We start from the raw sequence: 13,589 nt of genomic DNA on the forward strand, positions 1-13,589 counted from the left end.
GAACCGCACACTGTGACTCACATAGAATAGAGCATCCAGAGCTCCCTGTCCAGGCACAGCTCTCGTAAGAGTCACAATCATCGAGCTAGCTGTAACCCTTTGTAGAGTACGTCAGTCAAATCAGGTGGAGGGGTTCCCGTGTCATCTACCTCGCGTCCCCGCGCGTCTTCCCATCTTCTCTCCACCTCTCTCCACCACCTCTACCTACTACCTCACCACATATATGGCGACTCCCAACCCCGTCACCACCATGACGCCCGACAGTCCTACCAGTCCTACGGGCAGCAAACGCTCCGCATCCTCCACCGCCGAAGAGATGAGCGAGCTGATCCACAAGGCGAAGGCGTCCCGCGTCAGCCCGCCCTCCCGCAACGACGACGACGACGAGTCTATTGAGGAGCTGCTTGAGAAGCAGCTCAACTGCTCGATCTGTGCGGAGCTGTATCTGGACCCGGTTTTGGTCTTGCCATGTTCGCACAATTTCTGTGGTAATACCTCCTCGCCCCGCCTCGAGGTTGCTATGGGAGACAGGCTGATTGATGCGGGGGCGGACAGGATCATGCGCGGCCCGTTGGCTGGAAACGAATAACACCTGTCCGTCGTGCCGTGGAAAGGTCGTTGAGACTCGTCCCAACTCCGGAGCGCAGGAGATGGTGGGGTTGTTGCTGCGCAAGTTTCCAGAGAAGGCACGGCCGCAGGAGGAGCTTGACGAGCTGAAGGCGATCTACAAGCCAGGCGACAAGGTAGCTACCCCCCATATCCCCCATATCCCCCATTCGATCTTACTGACATGCCCCGGCTAGATCAACATCTGTTCCGACTCATCCCCCTCATCTGAAGACGAAGAAGAACTCGATGACGAGCCATGGGACAACCACTTCTGGTGGAGACCGTGTCCCACGTGTGTTACGCCCAACCCGTACGGTTACGTATGCCCGGACCCGATCCCACCCATTGACACGTACCACCACGACTACAGCAGCATATTCCATGCACACGTAAAATGCACGTTCTGCGAACGGGCAACGCCAACCGACTGGAAGCCGTACAAATGTTCCGTCTGCTCCGACATCAGCTGTGGCGCCATGTTCACCTGCATCAACGAGACTTCCTACATCACCGCCGTGCCAGATCAGAGGTTCTTCTCCGTCAGCGATGATCGTTCATGGCCGTTTTTCAACGCCGTCGAGAAGGCGCGGCTACAGGACCTCCGCGAAACTCACCCCGAAGAGCTGAGCTGGGAAGAGATTGGCAAGATGATAGTGGATCACATACTCATTCCCTCGAACGAGCTGAGACGGGAACAAACCCTCTGTCGGGGATGCGCGAGGAACATCTTTGAGGGCGCGTTAATGCGCTGGTGGATTTGGTATCAGAAGCAGCACGGAATCAAGGATGATAGGGTTAAATGCTGGTACGGGTTTCAGTGTAGGACACAAACGCACAGTCGTAGTCATGCGGAGAGGTATTTCCCTCTCCTGGTGTGAAGAAGTGCGAACACGAACGGTGGCTGACTGCGAGGATAGGCTCAACCACGCGTGTGAAGCCACCCCGCTAACGGAAAGGGTCAATGACGCCCCGAGGGTCTCGTCTTCGTCTACGCCTGCCATTGGCGCTCCACCGGCCTCGTCTACGCCTGCTGCTGATGCTCCACTGGCCTTGTCTACGCCTGCCAGTGATGCGCCGGTGGCTGCTACGTTCGGCTCCCCCACGCATGACCCCGCAACGCCTATGCCTCTTCCCAACATCGAAGAACCACTTCCTTCATCTAGCACCAACGAAGCACAACAAGAACTCGCCGCCGCTTATGCCATAGCGAGTATCACAGGAGGGGGAGAGATGCAAGGTGACGAGGAGCCTACAGAGGTTAGGGGATAGTTTGTTGTGAGACACATTTTTAGTAATTGAATGGATATCACTTGGGTAATAAAGTCGCTGGGCACAGGTTGTACCGCTTTGTTTATTGTTCATTGTGATGACTACAAGTATCAATACGGTGTAAAATCTACAACTTTGGCTGGTACTCCTTAGGAAGGTACTCGTTATCCTTGAGCCACTTCTCGACATCCTTCTTGTCCCTCGCAATCCAGCTAGCCTTGGCCGCAATGGTATCCAGGGATTGTGCCAGCGCGCGGTCGAAGCCCTTGGTATCCTTGTTCTTGAAGAAGTCGGAAACCTCACGCGCCTGCTCGTCGGATGTGAAGTTGCTGGTACACATGGAGACCACGCTGCCAAGCATCGAGAGCCCCGGGGGAAGCTTCTTGATCAACAGCTCGTAGTTCTCCTGGAACCAGGCCCAGATCGCTTCGCTACCCTCACGGTGAGAGCGGACGCCAGAGATGGGTTGGTAGATCTTTTATGTGTTAGTGGATGATTAGCGGGAGAGCGGGGCGGGGAGGGTGATTACATCTTGGTCCTTGACCTCGGAGCTGAGAGCCAGGGCCAGAGTCTTCTTGATGTTCTCAGGGTTCTTGGAGCGACCGAGCCATCGGAGCGCAACGTTCTTCTCGTCGTTATTGCGGCCGTTCTTGAAGGCGTTGTAGACGACATCCCACTATCCACAATCGTCAGCATAAGGGTCATATCGCCATTAGAAGAAGATAAAAACTCACTTCCTTCTCACCCTGGTTCTCGCCGTACTGCAGAGCAATTCCGTAGACGGTTCCACGAAGGTTAGGGTGAATAGCGTCGAGGTCGCCAGCAGCAAACTTCTTGAACATGCCCATGGCCGCCTCAATGACCTTGGGGTCGCCATTGAGACCGGCAATGCTGAAAGCCAAGGTCTTCAGCTGCTGGGTAAGCTCATCGTCACCTTCCTTGAACTCCCATCCAAGTTTGTGGGCAAGGGGTGCCATCAGATCACACTGGAACTGCTTCAGAGCATCCCTCTCCTCCTGAGGAGCGAAAAGCCACGCGCTCTTGATGCTCGAGACACGAGCAGAAATCTCAGCCCAGACAACGTAGCTCTCCTCCTCCTTGAAGCCGGCAACGAGGTCCAGCAGCGCGGAGGTCTTCTGGTAGCCGCTGGTAGCGAGAGCACCGGCGTCTCCGAGGATACCGGCGCGGTCCTCGACAGAGAGGAGACCAGTCTTGGCCGACTCTCCAAGCTTCTTGAGGCGTTCAGGAGAGTACAGTGTGCGGTAGACGGCAGACTGATCGGCATTGAGCTTGAAGAAGTCGGTGTCAGGGACTTCGATTGTGGTTTCACGAGTCTCGAAGACGATGTCCTCGTCAACTCCGTCCTTGGTCTTGAGACCGACGAAAATAGGCCAGAGAGTCTCGTCCTCCTCAGGCTTGACATCAGCGGTCTTGAGGTAGCGGTTCTGCTTCAGGTGGACCTTCTTGCCGTCTTCGGTGACGGTGATGACGGGGTATCCGATCTTCTTGGTCCATGTTGCCATGGCGCTCTCGACATCCTTTCCACTGGCCTCGCTAAGAGCGGCCCAAAGGTCGGTAGTCTGCAAGCGATGTCAGCATACATTGTATCAGTGCACATTCTATCAATTTTCACCTGAGTGTTGCCGTAGGCGTGCTTCTTCAAGTAAGCCCTGACACCCTTGATGAACACCTCCTCTCCGAGGTACTTGGACACCATGCGGAGAATACTGGATCCCTTGGCGTATGAGATGCTGTCGAAGATCTGGTTGATCTCGGCGACCCTCTTCACTGGCACCTCGATGGGGTGACTGCTCCTCAGACCATCCAAGTTCAAGGCGGAAGCCAGGTTATCGACAACGTAGTTCTCCCATACCTTCCAGTTAGGGTAGAACTCGTTCATCGAGTACCAACTCATCCAAGTAGCAAAACCCTCGTTGAGCCACAGACCCTCCCAGAAGTCCATGGTGACCAAGTTACCGAACCACTGGTGGGCAAGTTCGTGCTGAACGACCTCAGCGATACGCTGTTTCCGGTCGACGGAGGCAGTCTTGGGATCGTAGAGCAGGTCGACGATACGGTAGGTAATCAAACCCCAGTTCTCCATAGCACCGGCGGAGAAGTCAGGAATAGCAACCATGTCCATCTTGGGGAGAGGGTAATCGACGCCAAATTCTTTCTCGTAGAACGTGAGGGTGCGCGCGGCGATGTCAAGGGAGAAATCGGCGTACTGCTCGTTTCCGGGGGTAGCGTACACACGGATGGGGAGACGGAAGGCATTGGTCTCCTTGTATTTGAGGTCACCGACAATGAAAGCCAGAAGCTGGACAATATTAGCTGGTCCGCGCGATCTCAACCGATAGCTTGGTAGATGGGAAGCTTACGTAGGTGGACATAGGAGGGGTCTTGTTGAAGGAAACAGACTTCTTTCCGTTGTCAAGATCCTTCTCCTCTTTAACGTCCATGTTTGATAGACAGGTCAATTCCTTGTCGGCGATCAGGGTGACGGACCAGGTCGATTTGAGGTTGGGCTGATCGAAGCAAGGTACGGCCTGCGGATAGTCAGCTCCTCTGCTGCAGTGGGAAAGCTCGGAACTGCTGTAGCAATACCCGTCTCGCATCTGTAGGCTCCATCTGGGTTGTAGCCATGTACTTGGTCTCTCCATTGGCGTCCTTGTAGGATGATCGGTAGAAACCGGCCATCTTATCATTGAGGATTCCAACAAACTTGATGGTCAAGGTAGCCTTCGCACCCTCCGGCAGAGTCTCGTCGAAGGTGAACTTGTTGGTCTGGATGTCCTCATCGTATATGGATGAAGTGGGTGTCAGGGTCTTCCCGTTGATCTCGAGTTTCGTTTCCTTGACTTCGATCTCGAGAGAATTAACTGAGATCTCTTTGGAGGCTTCTGTAATCTCGATGCTAGGTAATTCCATCAATCGTCAGCTAAGCTCCATCTCCATCACTCCATCACTCCGGCATCGCCACAGTGTTCGTAAAAGCAGTCAGACTCACTCAATGGCTACAGTCCCGTTGAAGTTGAAGTCCTTGAAGTTGGGTTCGAGCTCAATGTCGTAGTGGAGCGGCTTGACATTGGAGGGGAGCACCTCCCGTCCCTGGGTGATGTCAACGCTCCCAGAAGCTCCGTCCATAGTACGACACATTCTGGCACACGAGCAGTTTCTCGCAAAGGTTCTGGGTCGGAGGGTTGATGGTCTAGATAGCTGTCGTGATGGTCGTGAGAGAAGTGTGGATGAGGAAGAGATGGAGGATGGTGGAGCGGGGAAGGTAATCGGTGTTGTATTATTAGTGGACAGGAATGCGGATGTGCTCAACGATCGAACGCTGCCGCAGCCCGGAACTCTCAAGGGTATGGATCTAAGAAGCAACCGTGGTTGGACAGCTTTCACAGAGCAACAAGCTGAACAGGAATTGAGGCGGGGTAATTGCTGCTGCTGTTGCTGCAGTGGCCGGACAGATCTTGTGATCTGCGAGCGCAACATCCTCAGAATGTGGGGGGTGGGTAAGGCGGGAAGCGTAGATCTCCGGTCTCCGTCAACGCAATTGAGAGCGAAAGAAAGCTTGCTTATGGCGGCCGTCGCTATCGTTATATTCCGCTTCGCACCTCAATTCGGTCGGCGTAGAATGAAGCGATGCGAACGAATGGAGGATGAGTACGGGGGGAAGTCCTATGAGTGGTGGGGGTTCTGCGCGGATGCTGGCACTGATTGACCGAAGCTCACGAGCTGCGGGTGAAGAAAAAATTGACGGCCTCTCGCGGATCACCAATCCCTGCGTCCGCTATGCTTCGTTTACCTACCTCCCCCGATCCGATCCCGAGCAGCTCGGTGGCAGCGGCAGTCTCGGACGGGCATACGGGTTTGGAGATTTTGATGTTTTAGCGGCGATGTAACGTCTTGTTCCCGCCGTCTTCGCCGCGGAGCACCATGCAGAACAGTTCCCACGATGAAAACGAGCTATGAACCGTGGAATTTGGTCACTTGTGGGACAATTGCTACACATTCCCACCTGTAAGGCGCACACACCAAATACACAGCTCACACTGGAGAAATAGAGTGCAGATTTCCGAATCTTCGCAAACTAAACTTTTGCTTCTTCACCAAAATATGTATCCCGTCTATCAGCATCCACAGTCCATCGCCCCAATCAAATGGGACTCAACGGACTGCGGACTTCCTATCGGGGAAATAGTATTCGTCTGGAAAACGAGAAAGACGATCCGAGGATCGAACAATCTGGCATCTAAACACCGTGGAGAAATCGTGATGTTTGACGTGGCATTGTCTTCGGACTTTTTGATGAAGAAGAAAAAAAAAGAAGAGCAGAAACGGGTGGAAGAGAGCGGGTTTTATTCACGCGACGCACAGTGCCAAGCATTAGGTCACCAGCTAGCAGAAATTTTAGCCGACTGGGCATGAATAATCACTCGGGATTCTACCTCGTCCATCGTGATCGGTTTGGCTGATCTAAAGCAAAGCGAGAATACTCTACATAGCCAAGCATGTCAGCAGCAGACGTTTCTTCTGAGCAAAGGCAAGCTGACCTTATTCTCTTACGATTTCCATGTACTCGGGTGTAAGGGTAAGTGCTGCCTCACCAGGTTTTCCCCCATACAACTTAATCACAACCACTCACTCATTTCATTGTATCTGGCTTAGTGTGCTCATAATATAGACTAGTGCTTATAATTCGTAATGGTGAGGCCCACTTATTGGCAGCTCCTGGTACTATCCTTGATTGAATTTGGCCGCTGGTGAGATACTATGAGCCCCAAACCCTAGCCACCCTAACGTAAGCGAGAAGATATTCGCCGCAACCTCCAGGCTCCGTCGCTCAAAACTGCTGCATCATCTCTCTCGACATCAACCTCCCCGCTTCACAGCTCGTTTCCCCAACACCCTCGCACGCGTATACTCGCGGTAGCATCTTCGTATCTTCGTTTTCGTTTTTTTACCCCTGTCCTGTATATTAACTTCAATTCAATGTAAGCCAATTGAACCTGATTTGCGATTGTCCGTGTTCTTTTTTGCGCGTTTCCCCCGTCCCCACACAGCAAGCAGGGCGGTCCTTGGGCAGGTCATTCCTCCACAGCCACAGGTCGTTCAGAGGGGCTTTATCCTTCGGGATGGGTCCCTTATAATTGCAAGATTGATTTTACATGCCGTCTCGTTTGAGGAGCATCTTTCTACAAAAGTGGAGATGAATCTATAGGTTATGATCGGTACATTCTATCTTTTCTTGCGTGTTTTATAGACGTTGTTTGCGACGAAGAATAGAAACAAGTGGTTGTTGAAAAGCTGCGCTGAGACTTCCCCGCCTTTCGTGTTAGTGAACTGAATCTATTGATCGTGGTGCTTGTCCAGTGAGAACGAAACCTTACAGACCAAACAAACCATGGAAACTCCACGCCCCGAAGCCGTCGCGCTCATCTCCGGCGGGAAAGACAGTCTCCTAGCACTTTACCACGCAATCGCGAACGGCTACAACGTCGTCGCTCTGGCAAACCTGCACCCACCAATCACTACCACCTCCAATGTCCCCACATCTTGCTCCACCGATGCCACTGGCACAAGCATCTATGAGCCGTCCACGACCTCCTCCCTCGGCCCTGCCGCCCTGAAGAGCGATGAGCTCGACTCCTACATGTACCAAACAATCGGACACACGCTGCTCCCGCTCTATGCGCAATGCCTCGGTCTTCCGCTGTACCGCCGGGAAATCGCCGGTGGCACCGTGAACACACAGCTAGACTACGGCTTCTCTAAGGGGAGTGGGGATGAAACAGAGGATCTCACGCTACTCCTATCCTCCGTTCGTGCGCGGCATCCGAACGTTATCGCCGTGACGTCCGGCGCGATATTGAGCACCTACCAGCGTACGCGCATCGAGAGCGTGTGTGCGCGGCTTGGGCTCACCAGTCTGGCGTATCTGTGGAGGATGGAGCAGGAGGAGGTGTTGGCGCAATTGGCGACGTTAGGATTCGACGCCAAGATTGTCAAGGTCGCTGCGTTGGGACTGGATGACGCCTGGCTGTGGAGGAATGTCGCGGATCCGGAGGTGGTAGCAAGGTTAGGCGCGTTGAAAAGTAGGTGGGGAATCAATCCGGCTGGTGAAGGAGGCGAGTATGAAACGCTCGTTGTGAGTGCGCCCGGCTGGACGGGAAGGATTGTCGTGCCCGAGGAGGCGAGAGTGGTTAATTCTGAGGGTGGGGGTGCGGCCTGGGTTGGATTCTCGGAGGCGAGCGTCCAGCCAGTGGAGGGTGGTGAGCGGCGACAGGAGGAGTGGGCGGAGGCATTGCAGCAGCCGTCGATCCTCGACCCCGAGTTTGAATCGCTACTGGAGACACTGCCCACACCTTCAGTGCCCATTGTACCTCCGCAGACTTTTCAGGAGACCTCCGACGACACCCCGCTGCTCCCCATCACAACAACCACGGCAACCATTCTCCACATCGCCAACCTCGTCTCCCCATCCGCAAATACCTCCCTCATCGATGAGCTTCACGAAGTCTTCACCACCCTTACCTCCCTAATCGCTCCTCATCCCCTCACTGCCATAACATCTATCACCCTTCTCCTCCGCCACATGTCCGACTTCGCCACAATAAACAGCGCCTACACCACTTACTTCCCGCTCCCTCTTCCACCCAGCCGCGTCTGCATTTCTGTACCTGGGCTGCCAGCCTCGCGCAACATAATGCTCTCCGCGACGCTCTCCCTCTCCCCCTCACCTCGCAAGGGGCTGCACGTCCAAAGCCGCTCCTACTGGGCCCCCGCCAACATCGGCCCCTACAGCCAAGCTGTGCTTTCCTCCGGGTGGTGGGAAGTAGCCGGGCAGATCCCACTGGTGCCTGCGGAGATGTCGCTCCATCCCGCCAGCGATGTGCGCGGGCAATGCGTCCTCGCGCTGCAGCATTTACACAAGATTTGGGATGCCGTTGGCGCGGCAGAGACGCTCGCTGCTATCGCATGGGTGGTGGATGAGGCTACGCTTCCGACTGTCGCAGCGGCGTGGAAAGCTCACTGCCCTGCGAGGCCGCTGATGGTACTGCAGGCTACGGAGCTACCGAGGGGTGCAGCAGTGGAGTGGGTTGGTTTTGCTTCTGCTGCCGAGGAGGAAGATGAAGACGGTACAGTGAAGAGGGAGGTGGAGATGGTATTTGCCGATGCGGAAACTGTGGGGGAATCGGTGAGGAAGCTGGCATTGCAGGTGGGTGGGGGTGGGAATGATGTCGTTACGGTGTATTTACCCGTTGCGACGGGGAGCGTGCAGGCTTTCTTGGGGGCTTGGAGTGGAAGGGGTGGACAAGTGGGTGTGGTGCCTGTGGCTGCTGTGTGGGATGCGGCGGGGATGCGGAGGGGGGTGGGGTGCGTTATACGGCGGGGTTAGACCTTTCCCGGGTGGGAGATATTATACCCCTGAGAAGTGTGGCTAAGGAAGGACCCTATGTCTTTCTACATTGCAATACACAATGGGCTTGCTACTCCACCATCACACAATCACACTCGAGTGCTACCCATCACTGCATGTCTTTGGAGTGGGTTCTCGCGGAGAAGAGACGTTGCAATTGAGGGAGCTATGTAAGTTAAAGGTTAGATAGATCCATTGACGGCTAAGCGCGGATTGGTGGCACGATGTCGATGCGTGAGTGAGTGAGGCTGTGTGAGGTCATTGATACTACTAGTAATACTGCGATTGCATCACAATGTCTCACCCGAGGGTAGTTATAGATCACGGAATGGGAGATTGAGTATGTAGAATATATGTGTGCTTCGAGCGATCATTCAACTCCACCGCCTCTTATCCTCTCCCTTCCCTCCCCTCCCCATCCACCCCACCATCCACCCCTCCACCCACCCCTCTACCCCCCAATCCTATCCAAGACAAACTCCAGCGCCTGCTGATTGTACACCTCGGTGTACCGGAGGTGGACATCAGTATCGCTCCCGGAATCGCAGAACGTATCGCCCCGGTCGCAGTAACTCAGCCCGATGCTCGCGAACCCCTCCAGCTTCTGGTCTGTGGCGCGCGGGAACATCCCATCGTTCTTCGCGCTGCCGATGTGGTACGGCTCGTCCCGCGTGTGCCGCGGGTCGCCCATCTGGATGAAAGCCACGACTGTGCGGTGTCAGTATATTACCACTGGAATGTATGTGCAGGTTGGTGGGGGGGTGGGGATGGGGTACCTTTATCCGCGACCTCGCTCGCAACCGCGGGTGTCTTCTTGCCGAGCCCCGTCCCCCCTCCGCCGCCGAGGACATCGCCCAAGACGTGGGCGCCCTGACTATACCCCAGCAGCACGATCCTCTGGTCGGGACACTTTTGTGTAGCGTCAGTGAGCTGACGCGGTTAGCGCGGCGACTCCCGCTGCTGAAGAGCTGGCGTACGGGAATAGCCGCGCGGGGTACGACACCGACGCCCGTGACACGGTCTGTAAGGACTCCGACTGGATCAAAGCAGCGAGACGGCCGATTATGCCTTCGCCTGGGGATTCGGTGGATGCTCGCGCGGTGATTATGCCAATCGTGGTGCACCCCGTGCCCGGGATGGCGTGCGCGAGGGCTGGGAGAAGGGCCAGGAGCTGGAGGGAGATGTGCACCATTTTTGTTGCGGGGGGGGGGGGGGGTAAAGACCGGGTTGGGTTTCGAAGGGGAAGGAGTGGATGGGTGAAGGGATTAACTGGTGGCTGTTCGAAGGAAGGTGATGGGAGCGAGGAAAAGAAGCTGGATCGTCCAGAGGATGGATAAGGGGATCTTTATATTCCAGCCCGTATGTACCGTACCTATGCTACTCCCACACCTATGTGTGGGGGTGGGAGTAGGCTTTGTCTCGGGCTCTCCGTAGGTCCGTAGCCGTGCATCTCGTCTTGAGGTAGGTATTCGCATTGCGCAATGGCGTTGACTCCCGAGCAGCTAGATTCCTGGCCGAGGCCGTTTGTGAGCGAGCTGGTGGGGTCGACGAACTCGACACCCAGCCGGCACCTCGTTGAAGATCTTCGAAGCTTGTCATATGTACCGACTACCTACTCGCATCCACGTCCCCATATTGGGAATAGAAAGCCGCAGCCAACTAGATAGTTGGTTAGGAGTTCGCCGTCGCTGCCAATACCAACTGTGCAGGGTGCTGAGCCTCGGTATATGTAGTAACACACAGCCTTGAACTTGAACGTCTCCACCGCGCATCACCAGGATTGAAGTCTGAGGCTCGAATTTCCCCACAAAAGTGAATCCATACTAGAGTAGAGTACATATCCGCGTGATTCGCTTGCGGACGACAAGGGTGTCAACAGGCCTGAACACTCGCATGCGCAACATAATACATTCGCTGTCAGGCGGAGTTTATGTATGTAGTCGGGTATAGATACTATATTGCTGAACATATGAACACAGACATGTGAACGCATCCCTCTGTTTCCACGGGTACGGACCGCGCTGCTGAGCAGCCAGCGCGATGCAGTGCACGGGTTCATCTACGGGAGTGGCAGCAATCTCAATGATCGATCGAGCGGACTCCCTGTCGCCATATCACGCGCAGCCACAACCCGCCCTACCCTGCCCCGCTCACGGAAAAAATTCTGGGGAAATTTCTCGGTGATACATCGCGCCAATCCGCGCTTAGCCGTCCATGGAGCTGTCCAACCTCCAACTTAGCTCCCTTAATCGCAACGGCACCCCATCGAAGTTCTCTCTCTCTCTCCTCTCCAGGGCAAGGCTGAAGCAGAGAGCGAATGGGAAGTATAGTAGAGGAAAGGAGATCAGTCCGCAGGCGAGTGCGACGACGGGAAGACAGCATCACTCACTCACTCACTCACTCACTCACTCACTCACTCAAAATCACTCGACGATACCCGTTTAACAACAAAAACAGAAGATTTCGCGATTTTCCACAACTATCATACATGCAACTGCTTTTCCCCGCCGCCGCCGATCAACAACCGATATACATGCTATGCCATGCTGCCACGTAAATAACAGTATCATATACAAAGCTTTATATACTCATACACTCTCAGAAAAGAAAAAGAGGCCAGATAAAATCAGATGGAACTAGAAAACAAACACAATCCACAAGATCTCAGCCATCAAGCGCAGCAGCTGACGGGCCGACAGTGGGAGCCTCGGGGGCGAGGGAGGGAGGCAGGAAGGTCGGCCTACTCCTCCTTCTTCTCCTCCTCGGCGGCGGCGACGGCGCGCTTCGAGAAGCCCTGGCACTCGCACTCGCAGTCGCAATCATTCAAAAAGTCTGCGAAGTCGCAGTCATCCTGGCAGCCGTACTGTCCGAAGGAGCACGGCCTGAAGTTGCGGCACCCATAACCCTGGGAGCGGCAGTCATCCTTGCAGTCGTAGTAGGGCTTGAACTCGTTCTCAGCGATGACGGTGAAGGACGGGTGGTAGTCGCCGGGGGCGCAGCTGCACGAAGGGCTCTCGCAGTGGTAGTGCTCGTGCCGGTTACCGAGCACCGGGTGCTGGTTGTTGTAGTACGGCTTCGACGAGTTGCAGCAGTAGGGGCGCGGGCAGTACCGCTCCTGCCGGTAGTATGGCTGCGGCTGGTAACAGTTGCGTCCGCCACCGTTCAGGCCGAAGCCGCCGTAGGGCTCGGCGATGGGCGCGGCGTGGGCGACGCCGAAGGTGGCGACGAGGCTGACGATACTGAGGATGGTGGAGGCGTACATCTTGCTGGTGGTGGTGGTGGTTGGTTGGTGGAAAGAGTGTGAAGAAGAATAAATGAACGAACGAGTGAATGAATGAATGAACGAGTGTGTGAATGAGTGAATGAGTGAAGCAGATGAAGCTGATGAGAATGAGACTGGGAGCCGGATCTCGTCCCTATTTATGTGAAGCCGGACGCTCTAGGGACCGTCCGAAGTCGAAGTTGCGAAGGTTCACCATCCCATGAAGCCGTAGCTCACCATCCCCATAGCCATAGGCGCCGTTAGGAACAACCCTATATCTCCCACCAAACCTTCCCCACTGGTGAGCAAAACCTACGGCCCCCAGGAGAGTGTAAAGCACCAGGCAACAGGAACCGAAAGCTTGAGTCTGGAAATATGATATTCTCGATCTTGCCTAGAGTCTAGGTCTTATTGAGTTGGCGCAGCTCGGCAAACGAGTGATTGGAGTTGTAAGCCAGTACTGACCTACTCCCACTGGTATGTACATGCTCTAGGGCTGGGAAGAGAGTCCACCGAGCTACCTTCTTCTACACATCCACAGTGAAGCAAATGAACCTCATTAGAGCTCTGGGGGAGCCCCAGCCTGCCTGCTGGACATTCGTTTGCCGTATGATATTTCCGCTACATGGGTACAAGGTATCTACATACAGACGCAAGACGTGTGAAGCAGCAGTGTGAAGCAGCAGTGCATCCAGTCTGTGGCCAGCGGTATGATACCCAGGTCGAAGACCTTTTCACCGACGGTTATGTAGGTGAACCTACACTGCCCCCTACCCCACCCCCACGAAGCTTTCGGCTTTCGAGGACCCCTCACTCGGCACCATTTCCGACATGTGCAATCCCGTAGTGTGGTCTACGGTGCGTCGGTGCCGAGCTGGTGGATGGGTAGAGTAAACGAACCTAGACTCTAAGGTTTCGGCGTGTCACTCGCTCGCTCGCTCGCTCGCTCGCCGTGACCGCGTGCCGTGAGAACCCGCTCAGGGTCCGCTCTTAGCGGCACGACCTCCAGAATCTAGAAATCTT

The 13,589-nt window shown here is 55.0% G+C and overlaps 5 protein-coding genes across 5 annotated transcripts; 2 read left to right on the forward strand and 3 right to left on the reverse strand.

The window, feature by feature from the left end:
* The first annotated feature begins 90 nt into the window (after positions 1-90).
* On the forward strand, positions 91-1,949 carry BZA05DRAFT_400727 (uncharacterized protein). The gene is made up of 4 exons (XM_051483927.1): positions 91-488; positions 556-743; positions 804-1,465; positions 1,527-1,949. Exons 1-4 carry the CDS (start codon positions 224-226, stop codon positions 1,876-1,878), a joined length of 1,467 nt encoding a protein of 488 aa, XP_051338689.1. The 5' UTR covers positions 91-223; the 3' UTR covers positions 1,879-1,949.
* A 56-nt stretch (positions 1,950-2,005) lies between these two features.
* Positions 2,006-5,037, reverse strand: BZA05DRAFT_338736 (peptidase family M1-domain-containing protein; the record flags this gene model as incomplete). The annotated part of the gene is made up of 7 exons (XM_051480903.1): positions 2,006-2,353; positions 2,408-2,554; positions 2,613-3,458; positions 3,512-4,198; positions 4,260-4,427; positions 4,486-4,795; positions 4,889-5,037. The coding sequence occupies 7 exons, from the start codon at positions 5,035-5,037 to the stop codon at positions 2,006-2,008; spliced, it is 2,655 nt and encodes an 884-aa protein (XP_051338690.1).
* Positions 5,038-7,031: 1,994 nt separating this feature from the next.
* On the forward strand, positions 7,032-9,345 carry BZA05DRAFT_67363 (uncharacterized protein). Its single transcript, XM_051488548.1, has 2 exons — positions 7,032-7,115; positions 7,224-9,345. Exon 2 carries the CDS (start codon positions 7,289-7,291, stop codon positions 9,281-9,283), a length of 1,995 nt encoding a protein of 664 aa, XP_051338691.1. The 5' UTR covers positions 7,032-7,115; positions 7,224-7,288; the 3' UTR covers positions 9,284-9,345.
* Positions 9,346-9,755: 410 nt separating this feature from the next.
* On the reverse strand, positions 9,756-10,496 carry BZA05DRAFT_425984 (cutinase; the record flags this gene model as incomplete). The annotated part of the gene is made up of 3 exons (XM_051485982.1): positions 9,756-10,012; positions 10,081-10,199; positions 10,240-10,496. 3 exons carry the CDS (start codon positions 10,494-10,496, stop codon positions 9,756-9,758), a joined length of 633 nt encoding a protein of 210 aa, XP_051338692.1.
* Positions 10,497-12,044: 1,548 nt separating this feature from the next.
* BZA05DRAFT_445774 (uncharacterized protein) lies at positions 12,045-12,566 on the reverse strand (the record flags this gene model as incomplete). Its single annotated transcript, XM_051487031.1, has 1 exon — positions 12,045-12,566. One exon carries the CDS (start codon positions 12,564-12,566, stop codon positions 12,045-12,047), a length of 522 nt encoding a protein of 173 aa, XP_051338693.1.
* Between the last annotated feature and the right edge of the window lie 1,023 nt (positions 12,567-13,589).

This window comes from Tricharina praecox (assembly GCF_024521635.1).
Source record: "Tricharina praecox strain CBS 144465 chromosome Unknown BZA05scaffold_15, whole genome shotgun sequence".
In the NCBI taxonomy this organism is placed as follows: Eukaryota; Fungi; Ascomycota; class Pezizomycetes; order Pezizales; family Pyronemataceae; genus Tricharina; species Tricharina praecox.